The 26449-nt window shown below is 39.6% G+C and overlaps 1 protein-coding gene and 1 long non-coding RNA gene across 6 annotated transcripts in view; one reads left to right on the plus strand and one right to left on the minus strand.

The window, feature by feature from the left end:
* Positions 1–483, minus strand: part of CNTLN (centlein) — a 352812-nt gene extending 352329 nt beyond the window's left edge. For 4 of the 5 annotated variants that reach the window (XM_059889137.1, XM_024995809.2, XM_024995808.2 and 1 more), the window contains exon 1: positions 103–483. In XM_059889137.1, the coding sequence (XP_059745120.1) occupies positions 103–462 (360 nt within the window). In that variant the 5' untranslated portion in view covers positions 463–483. The remainder of the gene's footprint in view (positions 1–102) is intronic. The other variant, NM_001192721.2, reaches the window with a different exon arrangement.
* On the plus strand, positions 208–26449 carry LOC101907744 (uncharacterized). The gene is made up of 4 exons (XR_235510.5): positions 208–296; positions 1598–1697; positions 4839–8630; positions 15810–26449. It is a non-coding gene; the product is annotated as an uncharacterized lncRNA (long non-coding RNA).

Here is a 26449-nt window from a genome sequence, read left to right on the forward strand (position 1 = left end):
GGTGGGTCCTAAACCCGCGCAGCGACACAGACGAAGGCAGAGGGAGAGGGACGCGGCCCCAGCCCCGCTGTGGAGGGGAAAGGCCAGCGGCCACTTCGATACCTGACACAGGGCCAGCTCCTCCTTTACGCTGCTCAGCTCTTCCTCCAGCAGCTGCGTCCGGGTCACCATCGCCTCCTCTACCGAGATGCCCTCTAGCCGCATGGACCCCGTGGGCGCGCTGAGGAGGGGAGCCTGAGCCGGAGCTGTCCCCGCTGGCCCTCGCTGTCCCTCTGACCCTTCTTCGCCAAGCCAGGGTAAATCGCTTTTGTCCACGACGCCCTCCCGCGCTGCGCCCTCAGGACCCGAGGTCTCGCTGCGCACTGCGTGTGCCACCGCTCCCCGACCAACACGTGGGGACCAGGGTCCCAAGTGTCGCGCCGGGGGCGGAGGGAGCTGTGAGGGCGGCGACCGCGCCGCCATTGCCGCGGCTGCTAACGGGTCAAGTTCCCTCTAGGAAACTCCACCTCCTCTTCCCCATCCTGGCGATCCCGAAGCCCCGAGCCGCGCATGCGCCAGCTTTTTCCCGCCTTGGCGCGCGGGGTCTCGCGCTCGCGGGCCCTGGCTGGCTTCCCACGGGCCGCGCGCCTGGCGCGAGCGTTGGAAGCGCACGCGTCCTGGGCCGGAGGAGTTAGTCCGGTCTGGCCTGCACCGCACCCTTGAGTGCCCTGGTCAGTATTCAATCCACCACGCCACGACTTCCCATCAATCTAAAACCCTACCCGCCGCTACTTTGCGCCTAGCTTACACCCCACTTCTTAAAGCCTTTCTTGACAAGCTCCTAGCCCCAAATGATCCCTAACTGTGAATTCCTCCGCCTTCAAGACCCTTGCCAACTCGTTTGTCACGTTTCATTGACCGCCCTGGAGTGTCAGTTACAGGGCTAATCCCTCCCGCGCTGTTGTAAGCTCCTTGAGGATCAAGGAATAAGTTTTACACTTAAATGTTTTCTTCACACCCTTTAGCAAAACTGCTTTACGTACAGCTGACAACCAGCTGACTGATGTCTAGGAGACGTGGAAAGCCTTGTGCTGAGCTGGGACTATCGAGCAGGTTTCCCATTGGAATTATGATCCCTTGTGCACCTTTGTCTTCTGTTTTGCAGGAGTCATGATTTCCTTTTTTTATGTCAACTTCTTTATGCAGTTGGCTGCGTATCAAAGTGAGTGTGACCCGCATTCTCCGGAGTTTGAATCCTCGGACCAGTTTGAAATTAGTAATTTGGAGCGTGGTTTAAAAAAAAAAAAAAAAAGGCCAGCTTTCTTTATTGTTCATTCTCTTTTTTTCTTCCTTTTTTTTCCCCTTCCTTCCTGCTTTCTTTATTTATCAACTTTGAATAAGAAATAACCTCCTCTTTTTCTGTCATTGAAACATGTCCTACTTGTAATGAGTTTGATAAGGAGACGCACGTGGTGCTAGCAATCGGGTTCTACCAAAGGCTAGATCGCTGTCCTCTGTTGTAAAGATTGCAGAGCACATGGAGAGCTGCGGTGGGGTGGGGAGAACTGTGGAAATAGGGAGGTGACTGCTTTAACTGATGACTTCTTCTTTTAATCAGAATTACCACTCCGTGCCAGAATCTAGTCAGCACTTCAAAAGACACCCTCCCAATCAGAATTCTGCTGAGGCAGGATGATTGGACTTCCTTCCCACTGAAGGTGAGTACTTAACAAAATTTATAAATGGATTGCATTAGAAAAAGTACATATAATCTTGTCTTAAAACCAGTTACTGGGACTTCCCTGATGGTCTAGTGATTTTGAATCTGCCTACCAATGCAGAGGATCCCTGGTCCAATAAGATCCTGCTCTGGGGCAACTAAGCCCAGGAGCCACAACTGCTGAAGCCAGGGTGCCTATAGCCTGATCTTTGCAACAAGAGAAACCACTACAATGAGAAGCCCGAGCATGGCAACTAGAGAGTAGCCCCTGCTTTCAACAACTAGAGAAAAGCGTTTGTAGCAGTGAAGACCCAGCACAGCCAAAAATAAATAAATAAATCTTTCTTTTAAAAGAGGGGAATACAAAAGTTCTTTTTAAAATAGGAGTTACCATACTGAACATTTACTATATGCTGACTCCAGTGATAACTACTTTTCATTTATATATACTCATTCAGTTTTTACATCATGAGAGTAAAATAGGTATTATCCTCATTTTCTACTAGTAAGGAAATTGAAATTTGAGAAATTACGCTACCTTGCTGAAGTCCCACATTTGGTATTAGAAAAGCTAGAATATGATTCCACTTAACTCTAAAACCTGTGCCTTGGATCCCTACCTTCACTCCATACCTGTCACTTGAAATACAGCATTAGTATGATAACACATGAGACTTCACTGAGTTTAAGTCTATAGGAATTCCAATCACATGATTTACATGTTTGGCATGAAATCAATGTCAATGCACATTTTCATGGCTATTTGGTACTCACTCAGAAGGGCATTCAGAGAAGGCACTGGCAACCCACTCCAGTACTCTTGCCCGGAAACTCCCAGGGACAGAAGAGCCTGTTAGGCTGTCGTCTATGGGGTCTCACAGAGTCGGACACAATTAAAGCGAATTAGCAGCAGCAGCAGCAGCAGCAGAAGGGCATTATTTCATCTGAATACAGAAAAATTATTTTGAAAAGCAGTGAAGTCTCTTCCATTATATACAATGGATAAGTATACATATTCAACTCAAAAGAAGGATAATATTTGAATCAATGACTAGACAATTTTTAAATTTTTTACTATAGTATAGTTGATTTACAGTGTTGTGTTAGTTTCAGGTGTACAGCAAAGTGAAACACTTGTGTCTGTGCTCAGTTATTCAGTCATGTCCGACTCCTTGGGAGTCTATGGCCTAGCCAACCAGGCTCCTCTGTGAAGAGCTACTATGAAAATTCAAATACTGGTTATTATTTGAATACCTATTTTCAGTTACCTTGTGTCTATACCTAAGAGTGAAATTGTTGGGTCATTTGGTAATTCTATATTTACCTTACTGAGGAACAATCTGTTTGCCACAGTGGCTATAGCATTTACAATCCCACCAACAATGTATGAGAATTTGAAATTCTCTGCATCTTCAAAAACATTTTTCTTCTTTTTAATGATTATACTGATTATAATGATCTGCATTTCCCTAATGACTAATGACATTGATCATGTTTTCATGTGTTTGTTAGATATTTATCTTCTTTGGAGAAAGGTCAATTCAAACCTTTTGTCAATTTATTAATTAGGTTGTCTTTCCGGTCCCATCACTTCATGGGAAATAGATGGGGAAACAGTGGAAACAGTGTCAGATTTTATTTTTCTGGGCTCCAAAATCACTGCAGATGGTGACTGCAGCCATGAAATTAAAAGATGCTTACTCCTTGGAAGGAAAGTTATGACCAACCTAGATAGCATATTCAAAAGCAGAGACATTACTTTGCCAACAAAGGTTCGTCTAGTCAAGGCTATGGTTTTTCCAGTGGTCATGTATGGATGTGAGAGTTGGACTGTGAAGAAGGCTGAGCGCCGAAGAATTGATGCTTTTGAACTGTGGTGCTGGAGAAGACTCTTGAGAGTCCCTTGGACTGCAAGGAGATCCAACCAGTCCATTCTGAAGGAGATCAGCCCTGGGATTTCTTTGGAAAGAATGATGCTAAAGCTGAAACTCCAGTACTTGGCCACCTCATGCCAAGAGTTGCCTCATTGGAAAAGACTCTGATGCTGGGAGGGATTGGGGGCAGGAGGAGAAGAGGACGACAGAGGATGAGATGGCTGGATGGCATCACTGACTCGATGGGCGTGAGTCTCAGTGAACTCTGGAAGTTGGTGATGGACAGGGAGGCCTGGCATGCTGCGATTCATGGGGTCACAAAGAGTCGGACACGACTGAGCGACTGATCTGATCTGATCTGATCTGTCTTTTGTTATTGAGTCATTAATAGTACTTAACCAGCAGACAATTTTCAAGAATTGAAACTTGCACATTTTCAGAGCATACATAGGGAGTTCTTTCTTCTATTAGTTATTTGCTAAAATGACAGAAACTTGTGAAACACTGGATATTAACACTTCTAACTCAGAAAGATAAGTTAAAGATCTGCAATAATACATTAATAAAAATGTCCAAACAATCAAGTGTTTCTCCTATGCAATTTTCTGTTCAAATATTTAAAAGTGATGATGTCTGTTCTTTAGAAATACATATTAAAATCTGCTGAGGATGAAGGATATTAAACTATAGAAACACATAATTCTCTCTATATCACCACTGTATATGTGAAATATTGGGGAAGCGAGGAAAACATGCAAATTAATGTGGTATTTGAATTGTACTTCTCACTTTAATTTTTAAAATTATATCTAATGTCTATTTTAAAAGAGAAAATGTATTAGCAATTTCTCAGCCTTTACAATTCTTGTTTTTCAGAAAGAATGCCAAATTTTAAGACATGTTTATTTCTTCTTTACCAATTTGGTATACTCTTTATTTAGTCAACAGATTTAAATTTAAAGCCACAATTAGATATTGGTAAAACATTAACTATCATAGATTTCTTTCATATCGTTTTGAAATTTATCACAGTTTTTAGGGCCTTGTCATATCCTAGGGATCTAAATCAAAAATAGCCTGCTGTCACCCCTTCAGCATTAAAAGAGAATCCCCCAAGCTGGGATGTGCCAATGTGACATTTGAATCAATAGCAGGCATATCATGTCAGGACCATGACATGATAAGACCAATTCCAATCCAGGAGTTAGAGTAAACCAAGGCAATTGTATTGTTCTTACATATAATGCTGGCCCTTGTACCCACAGGTTCCATTGCAAATTCAACCAACATTGGATCAAAAATGTTCAGGAAAAAAAGAAATTCAAGTACTTCCCTGGTGGTCCAGTGGCTAAGAATCCACCTTGCAATGCACAGGACACTGGTTCAATCCCTGGTCCAGGAAGATTCCACAGCAACTAAGTCTGCACGCCGCAACTACTGAGCCCACACTCTAGAGCCTGTGAGGCAACTACCACTGAGCCCTCAAGCAGCAATTACTGAGGCCTGCTCGGCTAGAGCCTGTGCACTGCAACCAAAGAAGCCACCACAATGAGAAGCCCCTACTCCCACAACTAGAGACAACCCAAGTGCACCATCAAAGACCAAGTACAGCCCAAAATAAATTTTTTGTTTTTTTTAAAAATTCAAGAAAGTTCCAAAGATCAAAACTTGAATTTGCCACACACCAGCAACTATTTATACAGCATCTACATTGTATTGGGCATTACCAGTACTCTGCTATGCTATGCTATGCTAAGTCACTTCAGTCGTGTCTGACTCTGTGTGACCCCATAGACGGCAGCCACCAGGCTCCCCCATCCCTGGGATTCTCCAGGCAAGAACACTGGAGTGGGTTGCCATTTCCTTCTCCAATGCATGGAAGTGAAAAATGAAATCGAAGTCACTCAGTCGTGTCCGACTCTTAGCAACCCCATGGACTGAAGCCTACTAGGCTCCTCCATCCGTGGGATTTTCCAGGCAAGAGTACTGGAGTGGGGTGCCATTGCCTTCTCCATACCAGTACTCTAAGATGATTAAAAGTATATAGGAGTATGTATATAGATTACATGCAAGTACAACTTCATTGAATACAAGGGACTTGAGTAATCAGCAGATTGTGGTATCAGGGGGATCCTGGAACCAATACCCCTAGGATACTGAGGGAAAACTATACTACAGTTTTATCTGAGTGATACCTGGCACCTATTGATCAGTCCTGAGACTGTTCTAAGTCAAGATCATAGGTATCCAAGGATGGCATCATCAGTTCCAGTTGTCCCATTTAACTTTCACACAATTCCAAAAGGATGAGCTTGCAGTATTAGAAAAACAGAATTTAATTTTCCATTTTCATCTTAAATGATTATATAACAGTCCAAAACTTTAAATAACTGTCTTTTTCCCTAATAATAGGCTTTTCTAAAATTATCTCAATTAAGTCCAAACTCTCAGTGTGGGTGTTGTCCTAAAGAAAAAAAAAAAAAGCCATGTCATATTGTTTTGAGTAACTTTTATCAGCTTACTTACCTCACTAATTTTAGAATACAACCCCAAATTCCCTGAGAATCTCAGCTGATTTCATACACAAAGTTACATAGTTTAGGATCTTTAACACATGACTGAAATGAGACAACACTTTTTTTTTTCAGCTTTCTCACCTGTGTTTCAGTTTCTCCTCCCTAACACACAGCATGATAGATCCATGATCCTTGGTATTTTCTGTATATTTTCTTTACTCTCAAGGCAATATTGCAAAAGTACTCCAATTCTCCCACCTATTTTGTTTCTCTGGCTTCACCTCAAACATGAAGGTCTCCTTCCATTGCCAGTGATCTGGTTTAATATCTCTGTTTTGATGATGCTTATCTATTGCCTATAACAGTGTTCATACAGTATCATAGCATAGAGCCACACATACATACCCTCACACACATAAAGTGGCATTTTGCCTTTTGTGAGACTGTGATTTATGATAAATACTTACTTGGTCTTTGTCTCCATCCCCATTTCTGGCACCAAGCACCTAAAGCCCTTGCAATTTCCTCAATGATGAGAGCTTAAAGGTGTCTTTTTAGGTTAAGAAGTTGACTTTTGGAAAGCACCTAAGGATGGGGGCTGACTGCCTGGGGAGCCAACCAATCTTGTGATTAGAGGGTTGGAATTTCCAGGTTCTGATTCCCTTCCTGCTTGGCAAGGGGATCAGAGTCCCAGTAGGAAGTTGATGGAAACTCACATAGAGTACTTTGGGAACAGTTAAAAACACAAACTGATTACAAAGGTTAAGTGGAGGATCCAGAGAAAGCACAAAGGATAGTGCAGTGCCTCAAGGCTAATCAAAGCATGGGAGATGTTATCACCCTAAACTCAAAAGAGTGAGGGGAATGAGCAGTTCTTGGTACCAGGAGACAAAGGGCTGTGTCCAGAGAGCTGCCTGGCTAAAGACTCAAACCAAAAAATTGGAAGCCAGGGGAACAAATACTCAAGCCTCACTCTCTTCCCTCAGGCCCATCTCCTCCCATGCTCTGCACTGGCTGAATCCAACCAGTTCTTACAGGGCAGCCCACCAGGATACAGAACAGAGTGGGAAAAAAAAAAAAAAAAAGACAATCTGAAGGGGCAAACAGAAAGTACCCAGCTCAAGAGGCCAAGGTAGTTTTAAAAGCAACAACTGGGTCACTGTATAAATAGCATCCTGTTAATAGCAAGTAAAATAAAAGTAACAACTTTTACGTGGTTCACATGGCAGCTGTTTGGACTTTAACCTACAAGTCCATAGGAGAAAAAGGGAAGTCACATGTTATGAAGAAGAGGGAACGGAATCTAGAAAAGGGTTAGATAAAGAATATAGAGTTTGTGAACAGAAAAGCACCAAAGGGAATGCACCCACTTTCTTTACTGCCTTCACATACTGCATTAAAACTTGCTTTCCAGGGCTTCCCCTAGTGATCCAGTGCTTTAAGAATCTGCTTGCCAACAGAGGACATGGATTTAATCCCTGGTCACTTTCACTTTTCACTTTCATGCATTGGAGAAGGAAATGGCAACCCACTCCAGTATTCTTGCCTGGAGAATCCCAGGGACAGAGGAGCCTAGTGGGCTGTGGTCTGTGGGGTCGCACAGAGTCAGACACGACTGAAGGGACTTAGCAGCAGCAGCAGCAGGGAAGAATAGACATGCTGAGGAGCAGCTAAGCCCGTGTGCCACATCTCCTAAGCCTGTGCTCCAGAGCCTGAGAGCCGCAGCTGCTGAGCCCATTTGCTACAACTACTGAAGCTCCACACCCTAGAGCCCATGCTCCACGACAGCAGAAGCCACTGCAATGAGAAGCCCACACATGGCAACAAAGAGTAGCCCCCACTTGCTGCAACTGGAGGGAGCCTTTACACAGCAACAAAGACCCAACACAGCTAAAATAAATAAATAAACAAATCTTAAATAAAAAAAAAACTCAGTTTCCAGAAGTTCTAGGCCACTTTATCTAATTTGAGATATGTGTGTGTGTATATACACACGTATATACAGAGAGAAAGAATCTCCCAAGCTAATATTATTCAATTTTCATTCTGCATCTATTTTATATTTTGTATCTCATAATTTTATTATTCTCACATTTAATACACTTGGTTTATAACTCTAAACAGATTGTAAGGTCCTAGAAGGCAGAAAAACCTTTTTTTGTACCTCTCATGAAGCCTATTACAATGACCTTACAAAAGAAGCACTCAAGGAATGTCTCTCAACTAGCTCCCTACAGGCCAAAGAAAAGTCTTGCCTTCAGTAATTATCAGATATTCCTGATGGTTGTTAATGATATCTCACATTAGTGGGACATTGCTTTGAACAGGAAACATTTTTACGGATGCATGTGTGCTCAGTTGTTCAGTCATGTCCAACTCTTTGCAACCTCTTGGACTGCAGCCCACCAGGCTCCTCTGTCCATGGGATTTCTCAGGCAAGAATATTGGAGTGGGTTTCATTTCCTTCTCCAGGGGACCTTCCAGACCCAGGGATCAAACCACATCTCATTGCAGATGGATTCTTTACCACTGAAACACTGGGTAAGCCTGATTTTTATGGGTAACTTTTATCAAAGTTAAAATCTAATATAAATATAACTCATGTATGATAATGACTACTTGGGAAAAAATAAAACTGTTAAATTAATGAAAATAATTCCTTTTGCCACTAACATTTTTTTTTTTCCTGTATGATGCTTCTTGTTATAGCAAAATTCTACAGGATAATAGGAAGAAAGAAAATGAAATCAATTTGGGAACCCCTTGCCAGACACTGTTCATTTATTCCTTGATTTTTTTTCAACAAATACTGAACACTGTTCAGGATATAGCAGTGAACAGTCACAATCCTGGCTTCTACGGAGCTTATATTCTAGTAGGGGAAAACACATCATAAACAAGGAAATATACTTGTTAATTAGTGCTGTTATGTAAACAGAAATAAAGCAAAGGAAGGGAAGAGTGAGTGAAGGCAGTGGTTAAGCCCTGTTTTAGGCAGTGTGATCAGGGAAAGTATATCCAAGAGGAACGTTTAAATAAATGAGTTACTTCAACGAGTGGGAAGCATACCATGCACATATTTGTGTTTTTTTTGTTTTTTTTTTGTTTGTTTGTTTGTTTGTTTTTAAACTTTACATAGTTGTATTAGTTTTGCCAAATATCAAAATGAATCCGCCACAGGTATACATGTGTTCCCCATCCTGAACCCTCCTCCCTCCTCCCTCCCCATACCATCCCTCTGAGTCGTCCCAGTGCACTAGCCCCAATCATCCAGTATCGTGCATCGAACCTGGACTGGCAACTCGGCTATCAGACAACAGGGGAAATCAAAGTATGAGTAAAAAGCAAAAGCTTATAAGCGAAATCTAAATACTGCAGTGTTTCATAGGTTGGTACATCCACATAAACTATTTCCCAGGAAATGTCTGTTTTCATGGAGCCCATTCCAAGGGGATAAAAGTATCTACGTGACTAGAGATCAAGCTTTGTGATCCACAAGCGAACTCCAATTTGAAGTGGGTTGGTAAAGACTACAAGCATTTTCTGTCTCTGGTTTCCCAGAAACATTTCTTACAGAAATCATTTGATAAGGAATCACACTAAAGGATGTTAATGGAATAACAAAGGAGCTGAGAAAGAGTTTAAAGAAAAGGGAATGATAGTTACTCCCATGCTGGCTGCAGATCAGAATCAAAGGATCTCTTCAAATAATACCTTGGTCTCATCTCCAGAGATTCTGATTTAACAGGTGTGGTGTGGGACTGAGGTGTTGCTTTTTTTTTTTTTAAGTTCCCCAACTCAGTCTGGGGAGAAGGAAATGGCAGCCCACTCCAGTATTCTTGCCTGGAAAATTCCATGAACAGAGGAGCCTGGCAGGCTACAGCCCATGGAGTCGCACAGAGTCGGACACGACTGAAGGGACTTAGCATCCAAGTGGGTCTGACATGCAGTCAACTGAGAATCAATCTTGTTAAAATACATGAGTTAAGCTTTTAAAAATTAAAAACAAAAACATGCCAGGCATTGCTTCTGGAATGTAAAAGATATCTCATGATTATACAATTAGTGAATCAAATTATGTACAGAGTACCTATTATGTGCTAGAAGCTTAGCACTGGAGATGCAGATATGAAAGGGTAAACCAGTCCCTATCTTCAGGGAACTAAAAATGGTGAAAGGCAATATAAACAACTTAAAAAGAGAGGGAGTGTGTGATACCTGCTAGACAGAAAAGTATAATGAGATAGAGAGTATCTGCATAGACTACTTTTGTTAGGTTGATGAGAAAAGCCCTCTCTGGAGAGATACAATTTAAGCTGAAATCTGAAAGATGAGAAACCATCTAAAAATCTTGGCGTGTGGGTAGCAAATACAAAAGCCCTGAGGAACGAAGTTGCTTGATATGCTCTTAAAAACAGAAAGGAGGCAACTATGATAGGAGTTAGAGTGAAAGAAAATGTGGTGTAAGATGAAGGAAGGAATCTGGATTTTGCTGTAAGACTAACAGGAAACTCCAGAAGGATTTTAAGCAGAGGAGAGAGATGATTTCTCTACATTAATAAAAGACCACTCCATTGTGGGGAGAATGGATTGTGGGGTTAGGAAAATGGCACTAGAAGCAGGAAAACCAGTTCAAGCAGGAGATGATGCTGGCTTGCACCAGGGTATTTGAAGGGATGAAACAGGGATGTGGTGATCTCCTGGAAAGCAAAGCCCATACATCTATCACAGTTAAATTCGTAAAACAAGTGATTGTTTTCTCTACTATACATGCTTCATGCTTTGCTAGAGATAGCAATTATTCTACTAACTTTACCTAGAAAATGAAGACCACAAAACCGTTTGACCATCTGTTCTCCCTCTTTGTAATAAAACAACATATTTGAGGGTGATTTCGGCTAACTCTCTGCTGCTGCTGCTAAGTCACTTCAGTCGTGTTCGACTCTGTGCGACCGCATAGATGGCAGCCCACCAGGCTCCTCTGTCCACGGGATTCTCCAGGCAAGAATACTGGAGTGGGTTGCCATTTCCTTCTCCTAACAACAGCTAATTGTTAGTCTTTCCACTTGTCTCAAAGTTTCCATCACCTTATACAGATCATTACGATCAGACAATGCTTCAACTGTATCATAAAAAGGTGCTAACATAGCCAAAAGTTTTTCCACTTTTAGATTTCTGGGACGGTGTTTTGGGAAAAGATGCAGTTAGGTGAGTGTAGCTATGTGAGAGCAAGAGGATGTGGGAGAGAGGTTGATGGAGTGTTATTGGTCTTTTGAGGAAGCTGGTTTATGATATTCAAAGATCACTCATTGTGTTGTTGATTTCTTAGGGAATAATCAATGTTAACTTTCTATTATTATGGCCCTTTAGCTATAAAAATTAAGTAAATTTCATGCAAAGAATTTCCCTATTTAGATAGTAGGAAACTATTCACTGATGAAGATGAGAAAGACTTTCTAGTTTACTACTTCCATTGAATCCCAAAATCACAGATAATTACTCCCAGCAGGCCCAACCACTATAATTATATTAGTGCCCTCTGCTGTACATGTGCAAAATTACAGAAAACTATACAATATTTCAAAGTTTGTCCAGACCAGACATTCTTGGCTTTGGTACTCTCCAGAAGCAAGGTTTAAATAGTATCTTTATTTCATTTCATCTGGACAACTTTTACATGTTAGGTGAAATTTTGTCTCCTGTAATTACCAGCTAGTCTAAACAGAATAATAGTGTTTAAGAGGCAGTCATAGACTGATTGTTATACTAGGGAAAATATTAATTAAATGTTTGTAACATGAGTGAAGTTATAATATGACAATTATTGAAAACTTAGCCTTTCTTTTATAATCATATGCACTGATCAGTTTCTCTGTGACTTTCCTTTTGTATATGCTCCTGAGTTTACTTTAAGTCAGAGACAATTTTGAGACCCATAAACCTGTTTATTTGCTTATGACATTCAATAATTGTTTTATATGACACTTGTTTTGTGCCATTTGATTTGTTCCTATGCCCTAAATTAAAAATTTCTACTTCTGTCTGAGTTTTATTAACTGAAAATAGTATTAATAGGCTGAGGCCATACCAGTAAGTGGTCCTCTGTCAACCACTTATCTTTTTGTTTATCTGTTCTTCCATGTCATGAAGTTGTAAGCATCACACTAACCTTTAAATAATCATTCTACATTTTTAGAGCAGCATACTCTGTTCAGATTTACATGCTATATCTTGTGAATTTTCCTTCTATGAATGAAGAAATATTTAAAATAGCATAGTTTGAAATGGAAACAAGAATTTGTTTATACATGCTGATTTGGGTAATAATCTGTGAGTCTGGGAAATGAGTATTTTGAATTTATTTCATGCCACCTTATGCTGAATTTTCTTCCCTCTAAATCCATGAACTTAGTTCATATTTATAACTTTGTTTGGCGCAGGTTTTGATAATGTGTAAATATATGTAATTACCCAAATATTTTTCATTACTTTTAAGAACTATATTTATGTTTCAGGTAAGTGAGTTTATCTTAGGAAGTAATTTTTTGTTATGTGTTACTTTTCCAAGGAAAAGTATGACATTTTTCAAAACTAGGAAAATATTTAGACATCATGTTAAATTAAAATGTACAAATAGAACAGTGGGCAATAGATAAATAGTTTCAAGCATCAATAGACATAAATTAAATTAACTGCCAAATTTGGGGGGGAATTCAGTCCCTTTTCAGATATAGCTCAATGCAGGATGAGAGTAGAAAAGGGGACTAAGATGAAAATTAAGTGAATGGTGTTGGAAAAAAACTTTTATAATGTTCTGTTCTATTCAGTTAAGCGCTTTCCTCTTTTCCAGTTAAGCAGAATATCATTTTCTGTTTGGGATGCTTCAACCTAGAAACTTATATGCAGGTCAAGAAACAACGGTTAGAACTGGACATAGAACAACTAACTGGCTAAAAAATTGGGCTGTTGAATAGACATTTAATCTTAGAGGAAATTTTTTCAACTTTTCATCATTAAGCATGATGTTAGTGGTGGATTTCTCATGTATGGTATTTATTATGTTGAAATACATTCACTCTGTGCTTAAGTTTGTCAAGTTTTTATCATGAAAGGAAATTGAATGTTGTTGTTCAGTGCTTTTTCTGCATCTCCTGAGATTATATGATTTTTATTTTTCATTCTGTTAATGTGGTTCATCGCATTATTAATGTATTTGTTGAATTATCCTTGCATGATTGAGATAAATCCCACTTCAGAGAGTATAATCCTTTTAAAGTATCATTGAATTCAGTTTGTTAATATTTTGTTGACAATTTTTACACCTATATTCATCAGAGATGTTGGTCTGTGGCTTTCTTTTCTTGTACTGTCTTTATCTGATTTGGGTTTCAGGGTAATGCTAGCTCTGTAAAATGCATTTGGAAGTGTTCCCTCCTCTTCAGTTTTATGGAATAGTTTGAAGAAGATTATTATTTATTCTTTTTTAAATGTTTGGTAGAATTCACCAGCCAAACCGTGTACATCTAGGCTTTTCTTTCTTGGGAAGTTTTCAGTTACTGATTCAATCTCTTTACCAGTTATAGATCTATTTAGATTTTCTATTTCTTCATGATTCAGTCTTGGTAGAGTGTATTTCTAGGAATTTACCCATATCTTCTAACTTATTCAACTTGTTCTCATATGAATGTTCATAGTAGTCTCTAATATTAATACTATGTATTTCTGTGGTATCTGAGTATCCTGATTGGATAACTGCAAATGACTTGTCTTTAAGCTCACAGACTTTTTCCATTGCTGACCACATCTGCTGTTGAAGATCTGTTTCATTTCTCACTTCATTATTTGTATTCTTTATTTTTAGAATTTGCTTTTATGATTTATAGCTCTCTGTTGAACCTCTCATTTTATTAATGTATTATTTTCCTGATTTCATTGAGTCATCTATTTATGTTCTCTTGTAGTTCACTGAGCATCCTTAAAACAATTATTTTCAGTTGTTTGTCAGGAAATATGTAGATATCCATTTCTCTGTGGTCTGAAACTGAAAAGCTATCATGTTCCTTTTGTGAAGTCATGTTTCCTTGATTTTATGTGTTCCTTGAGCTTTTGCATTGATGTCTTTGCATTTGAAGCAGTAAGCACTTCATCCAGTCTTGCAGACTGGATTTGGGAGACATATATCTTCACCTTCACAAGGGCTTCCCTTGTGGCTCAGCTGGTAAAGAATCCACCTGCAATATGGGACTTAGGTTTGATCCCTGGGCTGGGAAGATTCCCTGGAGAAGGGAAAGGCTCCAGTATTCTGGCCTGGAGAATTCCATGGTACAGTTAATGGGATTGCAAAGAGTCAGACATGACTGAGCAACTTTCACTTTCAATTTATCTTCACCTGGTTAAGAATTCTGAGGATTTTCTATGGATGTGTCTGGTTCACACTTCTAGTTCCCTCTTCATGAGGAGTTCTTAAAATTATATGCTTTTTCTCAATCCCACAAAGCCAGCCTAAGTACTTTGAGGTTCCTGTTTGTTTTCTCTAGGACAATACCCTAAAATGCTCAAGTTTGTGAGCTTGTTCTTGATCCCACCGTTAGGTTGACTTTCTACACCTCCTTATTAGCTACCTGCAAAGGCTCACCCTTGCCATCTATACAGTCTGCTAGAATGGGGGGAGGAAGGAGAGATGCGAGTATGGATGAGAAGCTCATAGTGGTGTGGGTACCTGTGGGCCAGTTGCAGAGGCCCACAGGTGAGGTATATCCAGTGGCTAGTGGGTGAGCTTCCTAATAGAGTCTGTGATGTGGTTAGTAGGAAGAAATGAAAAGCCATTAGTAGTGTCCTTTTGATGAGTTCTGAGCCCTGGCTACTTTGCTCCCAGCTTTTCCCAATCCCTCAATCCTATAGATTTCCTCATCCATATGGATGAAGCAAGAAAGAACTAGACCTCCTGGACAGTGTCCTGCATAGCTAGGGAAGTCTGGCTGTCACTCATACACTCTCACTTTTCCCTGTGGGAGAAAATAGCAACTTGTTACTAACTCAAATGAGCCAACAAGTTATATTCACATAACAACCTACACATGGATGTTTACACCATTATTATTCATAATTGCCCAAATCTGGAAGCAACCAAGATGTCCTTTAGTACATAAATGGGCAAATTAGCTGTGATACATCTAGACTATGTGATATGATTCAGTGCTAAAAACAAACGAGCTATCAAGTCACAAACAGACATGGAGAAACTTAAATGTGTATTAACTTAAAAAAAGCCAATCTGGAAAGGCTATGTGCTGTTATGATTCCATCTATATGATCTTTTGGAAAAGGCAAAACTATGAGGACAGTAAAAAAGAGTAGTGGTTGCCAGGGGTTGGAGTAGGAAGGGATGAATAAGCAGGCCACTGAGGATTTTTACGGCCAGGTAACTATTCTGTATGAAACTCTAATGGTAAATTTTTCCAAACTCATAGAATATACAACACCAAGAGTGAAACATAATGTTTAAATATAGACTTTAGTAAATAGTATTGTATCAATATTAGCTCACCAATTGTAATAAATGTACAAAACTAGTGTAAAATGTTAATAAGATGGGAAAGTGGGGGAGGAGTGGTATATATGGGAATTCACTGTACTTTCTGCTCCTTTTCTGTCAACCTAAAAACTTTTTTTAAAAAAGTCTATTAATTAATTCTTTTTTTTTTAATTTACTTATAATAGCCAAAAACTGGAAGCACCCAGATGTCCTTCAATGAGTGAATGGTTACATAAACTGTGATACATCTATAACATGGAACAGTACTCAGCAACAAGAAGTAACAAGCTATTGATACATGCAACTTAAAAAAAAAAAATGTGAAAGTCAGTCATGTCCGACTCTTTGCGACCCCATGGACTATACAGTCCATGGAATTCTCCAGGCCAGAATACTGGAGTGGCTAGCCTTTCCCTTCTCCAGGGGGTCTTCCCAACCAACCCAGGGATCAAACACTTGGATGACTCTAAAAGGATTTCTGCTGTGTGAGAAAAACCAACCTCAAAAAGTAATATACTTAGAGTGTCATTGAAATATACATTACCATAGGTAAAACAGATATCTAGTTGGAAGTTGATGTATAACATAGGGAGCTCAATACAGGGCTCTGGGGACAACATAGGGGTGTGGGAGGGAGGTTCAAATAATAAGTAATATGTTTTATGATTCCATTTGTATAACATTCTAGAAATGAGAGGTTACCAGTGTTTAGGGATGGTGGGGGAACGGGGGTGAATGTGAGCCTAAAGGAATAATAATATGAGAGAACCCTAAGATGAAGGAACAGTTCTGTATCTTGAAGGTAGTGATTGCTATATCAAGATAAAGCAAGTGATAAAATTTGAACAGAACTAAATACACACACACACAAGTTTATGCAGAACTGCTGACATTTGAATAAGATCAATAGATTGTATCAGTGTGTTTCCTGATTGTGATATTGTACTACAGCTGTACAAGATGTTATCACTGGGGAAAACTTTGAGAAGGGTATATGGGATCACTCTGTATTATCTCTTACAACTGCATGTGAACCTACAATTATTTCAAAATTAAAATTCAAAAATATTCAGCACTCTATTCATCAATAAGCACAACTAAGGCAGTGAGAAGAGAACCACAAACTGGGAGAAGATATTTGCCTGACCTATAATGAATTAGTATACAGACTGTATAAAGAATGAATGAGAATTTTTCTAAGTTATCAATAATCCAATAGAAATAATAGCACAGACATTTCATAGAAGATGAAAAATAGCAAATAAACATATAAAAGTGTGCTATATCTCATAAGTAACTGGTGAATATTAATTAAAATTATGATACAGGATATCACAACTTGATTACATACATTTGTATATATTATGCAAATATACATATTTACATATATATTATGACCATATCAAGTTGGCAGAGACTTGAAGCCTTGTAAACTCATGTAACAGTTAATGTAGTTAACTGTTAATGTAAATATTGGTAAACTGGTTAATGTAAATATTGGTAAAAATCATTTTAGAAAACCATTAGAGCATACTTAGAAATTTTGATTCTGGTATATACATACTTCATAACCCAGTAATTCTACTCTTAGTTCTGTATCTAGAAAAATTCTTGCCCATTTGTACAAGAAGACATCTTTATATTTGCTCTTTTCCCAATAGCAAAAATTGAAACCATCCACAGTCTTTCATCAGTAGAACTGATTGATAAATTATAGTATATTCATTCAATAGATTACACTTCAGCAGTAAAAATGAATGAACCACAAGTATACACATCCACATGGATGATCTCTGCAGCATATTGGAAGCAATAAAGACAAGTTACAGAACAAAACATGATTCCAACTTATTTATAGGACAAATAGCTATGTAAATGGAAAACTTAAAGGAATGGGAAATATCAAATCATATAAATGCCAATGATGATTACCTCTGAGAAAGGTTGGAGATCACAATTTGGAGGAGAATCACGACAAATTAAAGATGTACTAATTCTTAAGGTGAGAGAAAAATGGATGCTTACTTTATCATTATTTTAGAAATCTACTTATACATTACATGCCCTCATTTATTTGTGACACATTTCATAATAGAAAAGTTTACAAATCAACTCACAAGATAAAGAGATGTTTAAGTGTGATGACCTGGATGAATAGACTCTAATGCCAGTAGTTGACTTAGATCTGTATAGAAATCAAATGGAGTAAAGAGAACAAAGAACTTGAGGAAAAAAACATTGCTCTTAACTCAAGGTTTTGTTTCCCTAAGTAAGCATCTAAGTTTACATCTGACTTAGATCCTTGTGTGGCATAGCTTTATAATTCTTAAAAATCCTTTTACATTTGAATCAGTTCTAATGAGATGGATGAAACTGGAGCCTATTATACAGAGTGAAGTAAGCCAGAAAGAAAAACACCAATACAGTATACTAACGCATATATATGGAATTTAGAAAGATGGTAACAATAACCCTGTATGCGAGACAGCAAAAGAGACACAGATGTGTAGAACAGTCTTTTGGACTCTGTGGGAGAGGGAGAAGGTGGGATGATTTGGGAGAATGGCATTGAAACATGTATAATATCATATATGAAACGAATCGCCAGTCCAAGTTTGATGCATGATACTGGTTGCTTGGGGCTGGTGTGCTGGGACGACCCAGAGGGGTGGTATGGGGAGAGAGGAGGGTGAGGGGTTCAGGATGGGGAACATGTGTATACCTGTGGCGGATTCATGTTGATGTATGGCAAAACCAATACAATATTGCAAAGTAATTAACCTCCAATTAAAATAAATAAATTTATATTTTAAAAAATCCTTGGATAAGGTCCACAGTATTTTCAAATTATGAATGTTTCAGGAGATTGTGCAACCTAAAGAAGTTCAGTTTTATTGATGCGGCTGTATTTTTAAATTTTTATTATAATTTCCTTTTCAGTTGAACTTCTGTGTCCATTTCTATAGCTATAATGAACAGAAAGTCAAAGCCAAGAAAAACTGATTATAGACATAATATCCTAAAGGTAAAATTTCAGAGAATATATATTCTACAACTCACATCTTTACAGTGCCATAATAGACTAGTGGACATTTCATCAGCAATAATATTCAAAACAGATTTTTATTCAGGATCTACCCTGAACTTAAACGAGGCCAGCAAGATTTTGCACCTTGTTCTCTTATCACTAGGTCTGTAAGAAATGAAAAATAGTATTGAGATTCTGAAAAGATTATTGAAACAAATAACCAGGAAAAATGATTGCCCTAATAGGACTGGGAAGTACTTTGGTGCTGGACAAGAGATGCTCCGTTAGTGCTGACTAGAACAGCATAGCTTTGAGACTTGGATCACAGAACCCTCCCTCATTAAAAGAAGCCCATATGGCTCACAAACCCATCTAAGACCCCCAACTATGTGCTTCCTTCAGCCTCAGATCTTTAATCAACACAGATGCTGAGATTTTAGCCAAGGTGCTTGCCCTGCATCTGAATAAACTGTTCCTGCAATTAATTAACCCAGACCAAGCAGTTTTTGTGCTGGTCACAGATCCTCTGGCAACCAGAGGAGACCCTCATCCATCATCTCACACCACCAACTCTGCATTTATACCCCGTCCTTACACTGAAAAGGCATCTGAGGAGAGGGTGAGCCTCTCTATGTTTCAAACATTAGTTAGTTTGGGTGTGAGATGAGCTTTCTTCAATTCCACAAGATTCCACCTCCTCATATATGAAGTGAACCTTGTCCATTTTACAAAATAACCAAAAGTTTCTTTTTTTATAAAAATGTCCAACACACCCAAAGATTTTTTTCTAAGTTCACATATACCTTGTTATCAATAGAACTAAATATTCATATTGTTAACATCATGTAACCCAGACTAGCATGTAATTCATTACTTAATCCACTTTCCACACTGTTGAGGTCTCTTTGATAACCATTTTAAATCTAACCCCTGTCAACAGTGTTGAATTTTAAAAGAAAACAGATTTCTGTGATTCTTCCTCAGGGCTTTATATTCTCTCTCTAAACATAGAATGGAATGGAGGCAGAAATGGACAATATGTTTATAATTCCAAAATACTTTAAGAGCAATGAATATTTTTTTCTATTAACAAGTAAAGATTAAGAAAGAATTGGAAAATTGCATCAATATTGACAGCAGTGCAAGGAAACAGCAGTGGGAAGTAGGTGTGTGCCCCGTCACTCAGCCCCCTGACTCTATTGTTGATGGAGTGTAAGTTTCATATTATCATGCAACTGACTCTTCTAAATCTCTTGCACACCCCAACAGTACAGTATCTAATAATTTCTATTCCCTGTCTTTTTCTAGTGTCTTTAAGATCAGTTCAGTTCAGTTCAGTCGCTCAGTCGTGTCTGACTCTTTGTGACCCCGTGGACTTCAGAATGCCAGGCTTCCCTGTCCATCACCAACTCCCAGAGCTTGCTCAAACTCATGTCGATCAAGTCGGTGATGACATCCAACCATCACATCCTCTGTCATCCCCTTCTCCTCCTGCCTTCAATCTTTCCCAACAACAGGGTCTTTTCAAATGAGTCAGTTCTTCCATTCAGGTGGCCAAAGGATTGGCGTTTCAGCTTCAGCATCAGTCCTTCCGATGAATATTCAGGACTGATTTCCTTAGGATTGACTGGTTTGATCTCCTTGCTGTCCAAGGGACTTTCAAGAGTCTTCTCCAACACCACAGTTCAAAAGCATCAATTCTTCGGCAGTTAGATTTCTTTATAGTCCAACTCTCACATCCATACATGACTACTAGATAAACCACAGCTTTGACTAGATGGGCCTTTGTTGGCAAAGTAATGTCTCTGCTTTTTAAAATGCTGTCTAGGTTGGTCATAGCTTTTCTTCCAAGGAGTAAGCATCTTTTAATTTCATAGCTGCAGTCACCATCTGCAGTCTTTCACTGTTTCCAATGTTTCCCCATCTATTTGCCATGAAGTGACCAGATTGGATGCCATGATCTTAGTTTTCTGAGTGTTGAGTTATAAACCAAATTTTTCACTCACTTCTTTCACTTTCATCAAGAGGCTCTTTAGCTCTTCTTCACTTTCTGCCATAAGAATGGTGTCATCTGCTTATCTGAGATTATTGATATTTCTCCTGGCAATCTTGATTCCAGCTTTTGCTGCATCCAGCCCAGCATTTCATGTGATGTACTCTGCATACAAGTTAAATAAGCAGGGTGACAATATGCAGCCTTGAAGTATTCCTTTGCCGATTTGGAACCAATCCATTGTTCCGTGTCCAGTTCTAACTGTTGCTTCTTGACCTGCATACAGATTTCTCAAGATACAGGTAGGTGGTCTGGTATTCCATCTCTTTCAGAATTTTCCAGTTTGTTGTGATCGACACAGTCAAAGGCTTTGGCATACTCAGTAAGGCAGAAGTAGATGTTTTCCTGGAACTCTCTTGCTATTTTGATGATCCAGCAGATGTTGCCTATTTGATCTCTGGTTCCTCTGCCTTTTCTAAATCCAGCTTGACAATCTGGAAGTTCATGGTTCACGTATTGCTGAAGCCTTGCTTAGAGAATTTTGAACATTACTTTTTTAGTGTGAGATGGGTGCAACTGTGCAGTAGTTTGAACATCTTTGGTATTGTCCTTCTTTGGGATTGGAATGAAAACTGACCTTTTCCAGTCCTGTGGCCACTGCTGAGTTTTCCAAATTTGCTGGCATATTGAGTGCAGCATTTCACAGCATCATCTTTTAGGACTTGAAATAGCCCAACTGGAATTCCATCACCTCCCCTAGCTTTGTTCATAGTGATGCTTCCTAAGACCCACTTGACTTCAGATTCCAGGATGCCTGGCTCTAGGTGAGTGATCACACCATCGTGGTTATCTGGGTCATCAAGATCTTTTTTGTGTAGTTCTTCTGTGTATTCTTGCCACCTCTTCTTAATATCTTTTGCTTCTGTTAGGTCCATACCATTTTTTATGCTTCTGTTAGGTCCATACCATTTCTGTCCTTTATTGAGCCCATCTTTGAATGAAATGTTCCCTTGGTAGCTCTGATGTTCTTGAAGAGATCTCTAGTCTTTCCCATTCTATTGATTTCCTCTATTTCTTTGCATTGTTCACTGAGGGAGGCTTTCTTATCTCTCCTTGCTATTCTTTGGAACTCTGCATTCAAATCTTCCCTTTTCTCCTTTGCCTTTTACTTCTCTTCTTTTCTCAGCTATTTGTAAGGCCTCCTCAGAAAATCATTTTGCCTTTTTTGCATTTCTTTTTCTTGAGATGTTCTTGATCAATGCCTTCTGTATAGTGTCACCAACCTCTATCCATAGTTCTTTAGGCACTGTGTCTATCAGATCTAATCCCTTGATTCTATTTGTCACTTCCACTATATAATCATAAGGGATTTGATTTAGGTCATACCTGAATGGTCTAGTAGTTTTCCCTACTTTCTTCAGTTTAAGTCTGAATTTGGCAATAAGGAGTTCATGATCTGAGCCACAGTCAGCTCCTGGTCTTATTTTTGCTGACTGTATACAGCTTTCCATCATTGGCTTCAAAGAATATAATCAGTCTGATTTTGGTATTGACCATATGGTGATGTCCATGTGTAGAGTCTTCTCTTGTGTTGTTGGAAGAGGGTGTTTGCTATGACCAGTGCGTTCTCTTGGCAAAACTCTATTAGCTTTTGGCCTGCTTCATTTCGTACTCCAAGGCCAAATTTGCCTGTTATTCCAGGTGTTTCTTGACTTCCTACTTTTGCATTCCAATCCCCTATAATGAAAAGGACAACTTTTTGGGGTGTTAGTTCTAAAAGGTCTTGTAGGTCTTCATTGAACTGTTCAGCTTCAGCTTCTTCAGCATTACTGATCGAAGCATAAACTTGGATTACCGTGATATTGAATGGTTTGCCTTGGAAATGAATAGAGATACTTCTGTCATTTTTGAGATTGCAACCAAGTACTGCATTTCAGACTCTTTTGTTGACCATGATGGCTACTCCATTTCTTCTAAGGGATTCCTGCCCACAGTAGTAGATTTAATGGTCATCTGAGTTAAATTCACCCATTTGAGTCCATTTTAGTTTGCTCATTCCTAGAATGTCAACGTTCACTCTTGTCATCTCCTGTTTGACCACTTCCAATTTGCCTTGATTCATGGACCTAACATTCCAGGTTCCTATGCAGAATTGCTCTTTACAGTATCAGACCTGAGAAATAGATCTAAGGGACTAGATCTGATAGAGTGCCTGATGAACTATGGATGGAGGTTCATGACATTGTACAGGAGACAGGGATCAAGACCATCCCCATGGAAAAGAGATGCAAAAAGGCAAAATGGCTGTCTGGGGAGGCCTTACAAATAGCTGTGAAAAGAAGAGACATGAGCAGTCAAGGTACCAGGACATGACTCCTGGATTCACTACTCACGAGTCAAGCCATGGAAGAAAACAGAAGAGGACACTCAATACACCTATGAGCCCCTGGGAGATCTCAGATACCTATTCAGAACTACCAATGAGTGCCATTCTAATGAACACCCCCAAAATCTGGTTTCTGGGGATAAGATTTCTCAGGATAACTCTAAGGAGCCAACAGAGCTTGACAGAGACTGTACTCCAAAACAGACAGGAGATAGATCTTCTGATCCCTGAACAAGGAGGGACTTGAGCTATCCTGGCGATGTGAATTTAAAATTGACCAATGTCCCTACTAGTCCTTGTTATGCTATATTGATGATGCCTATGATTATTCCATGTACTGTCAATTGTCTAACCTGTTTTGTCTCTGCCCAGGTCAACCAGCTACAACATGCAGTGCCAGTTCAACAAAGATATAAAACTACAGCTGACCACAGAAAATATCACACACCCCTGGACACCGCTATAAGGACTCTGAGGATTGAGACTAGCAAGAGGGGGAGGCCCAATACCCCTCGCAGCCCCAGTTCAGCAGGAAGTAGCCAGAAAGACCTCGACGCCCCTATTCCCAAAGAATTGGGCCTCCCATCTCTTGAGGGGGGAATGTTAGATAGGTAGAATAGGGAAAAGGAGTCCAAAATGGCGGTGGCTAAAAGACAAGGAAGGTCCGAGGACCAGAGTGAAGACTTCAGGCAGAACAAACAGAACAAACAGCACTCCTGGCTAAGCCCAATTTGCATAGGGCAGGCCCAGGTGGAGGAAAAAACATATAAAAGGAGGAGCCAAAGCGCTTTCTCTCGGACTCTCTCGCCCGTGTGCGTCCGCGCGCGCGCTCTCTGTCTCTCTCTGTCTGTCTCTCTCTCTCTCTCCTGCTTTCTTCTAAATAAAATAGAGCTGTAACACTGAAAAAAAAAGAAAAGAAAAGCAAAAGAGAAAAGAAAGACATAAGCATCTGAATGCAGAGTTCCAAAGAATAGAAAGGAGAGATAAGAAAGCCTTCCTCAGCAATCAATGCAAAGAAATAGAGGAAAACAACAGAATGGGAAACACCAGAGATCTCTTCAAGAAAATTAGAGATACCAAGGGAATATTTCTTGCAAAGATGGGCTCAGTAAAGGACAGAAATGGTATGGACCTAACAGAAGCAGAAGATATTCAGAAGAGGTGGCAAGAATACACAGAAGAACTGTACAGAAAAGATATTCATGACCCAGATAATCATGATGGTGTGATCACTCACCTAGAGCCAGATATCCTGGAATGTGAAGTCAAGTGGGCCTTAGAAAGCATCACTATGAACAAAGCTAGTGGAGGTGATGGAATTCCAGTTGAGCTATTTCAAATCCTGAAAGAATATGCCAGCTAATTTGGAACACTCAGCAGTGGCCACAGGACTGAAAAAGGCCAGTTTTCATTCCAATCCCAAAGAAAGGCAATGACAAAGAATGCTCAAACTACTGCACAATTGCACTCATCTCACATGCTAGAAAAGTAATGTTCAAAATTCTCTAAGCCAGGCTTCAGCAATACGTGAACCGTGAACTTCCTGATGTTCAAGCTGGTTTTAGAAAAGGCAGAGGAACCAGAGATCAAATTGCCAACATCCACTGGATCATCAAAAAAGCAAGAGAGTTCCAAAAAAAACATCTATTTCTGCTTTATTGACTATGCCAAAGCCTTGGACTGTGTGGATCACAATATACTGTGGAAAATTCTGAAAGAGATGGGAATACCAGACCACCTGACCTGCCTCTTGAGAAACCTATATGCAGGTCTGGAAGCAACAGTTAGAACTGGACATGGAGCAACAGACTGGTTCCAAATAGGAAAAGGAGTACGTCAAGGCTGTATATTGTCACCCTGCTTATTTAACTTATATGCAGGGTACATCATGAGAAACGCTGGGCTGGAAGAAGCACAAGCTGGAATCAAGATTGCCGGGAGAAATAACAATAACCTCAGATATGCAGATGACACCACCCTTATGGCAGAAAGTGAAGAGGAACTAAAAAGCCTCTTGACAAAAGTGAAAGAGGAGAGTGAAAAAGTTGGCTTAAAGCTCAACATTCAGAAAACGAAGATCATGGCATCTGGTCCCATCACTTCATGGAAAATAGATGGGGAAACAATGCAAACAGTGTCAGACTTTATTTTTCTGGGCTCCAAAATCACTGCAGATGGTGACTGCAGCCATGAAATTAAAAGACGCTTACTCCTTGGAAGGAAAGTTATGACCAACCTAGACAGCATGTTAAAAAGCAGAGACATTACTTTGCCAACAAAGGTCTGTCTAGTCAAGGCTATGGTTTTTCCTGTGGTCATGTATGGATGTGAGAGTTGGACTGTGAAGAAAGCTGAGCACCGAAGAATTGATGCTTTTGAACTGTGGTGTTGGAGAAGACTCTTGAGAGTCCCTTGGACTGCAGGAGATCCAACCAGTCCATCCTAAAGGAGATCCGTCCTGGGTGTTCATTGGAAGAACTGATGTTGAAGCTGAAGCTCCAATACTTTGGCCACCTCATGCGAAGAGTTGACTCATTGGAAAAGACTCTGATGCTGGGAGGGATTGGGGGCAGGAGGAGAAGGGGATGACAGAGGATGAGATGGCTGGATGGCATCACCAACTCAATAGACATGAGTTTGGGTAAACTCTGGGAGTTGGTGATGGACAGGGAGGTCTGGCGTGCTGGGATTCATGGGTCGCAAAGAGTCAGACACGACTGAGCGACTGAACTGAACTGAATATTTTAATATAAATAAGACAAAATTTATTTAAATAAATAAATATTAATAATATTCTTTAAATATCTTCATGAATATTTATCTGAGAGAAGTTTTTACATTTGCTTTTAAGCTTATTCATCTTTCGACTAAAATATTTTTCGTAGGGAGATATTTTTATATTGATACTGAAAATAAAATTGAGAAAACAAGATTCACTAGGCACATGTTTGATGGGGGAAAAAGATTTTTATCAAACTTACCAATTCCAAATAATTATGGATCTTTGAATCATACCTTGTGATGGGCAAGTGTCACAGGAGATTTTCCTTGAATGTAGGAATGTTTAAACTTCATAAATTGTTGAAAACCGAAATGAGTTAATTAAAAAAGTTTCTTAAAAGAAATTGTTTGATGGTAGAGTAATGAGAAGCTTTGGAAAGAGCAGTGATGGTTGCACAATTGTGTTAATGTAATTAATGCCACTGAATAATACACATAAAAATGAGTAAAATAGCAAAATTTATGTTATGTATATATATTTTCGGAGAAGGCTATGGCACCCCACTCCAGTACTCTGCCTGAATAATTCCATGGACAGAGGAGCCTGGTGGGCTGCAGTCCATGAGGTCACGAGTGTTGGACACGACTGAAGTGACTTAGCAGCAGCAGCAAAAGCATATATATTTTACCACTATAA

This window comes from Bos taurus, chromosome 8, assembly GCF_002263795.3.
Source record: "Bos taurus isolate L1 Dominette 01449 registration number 42190680 breed Hereford chromosome 8, ARS-UCD2.0, whole genome shotgun sequence".
Classification (NCBI taxonomy): domain Eukaryota; kingdom Metazoa; phylum Chordata; class Mammalia; order Artiodactyla; family Bovidae; genus Bos; species Bos taurus.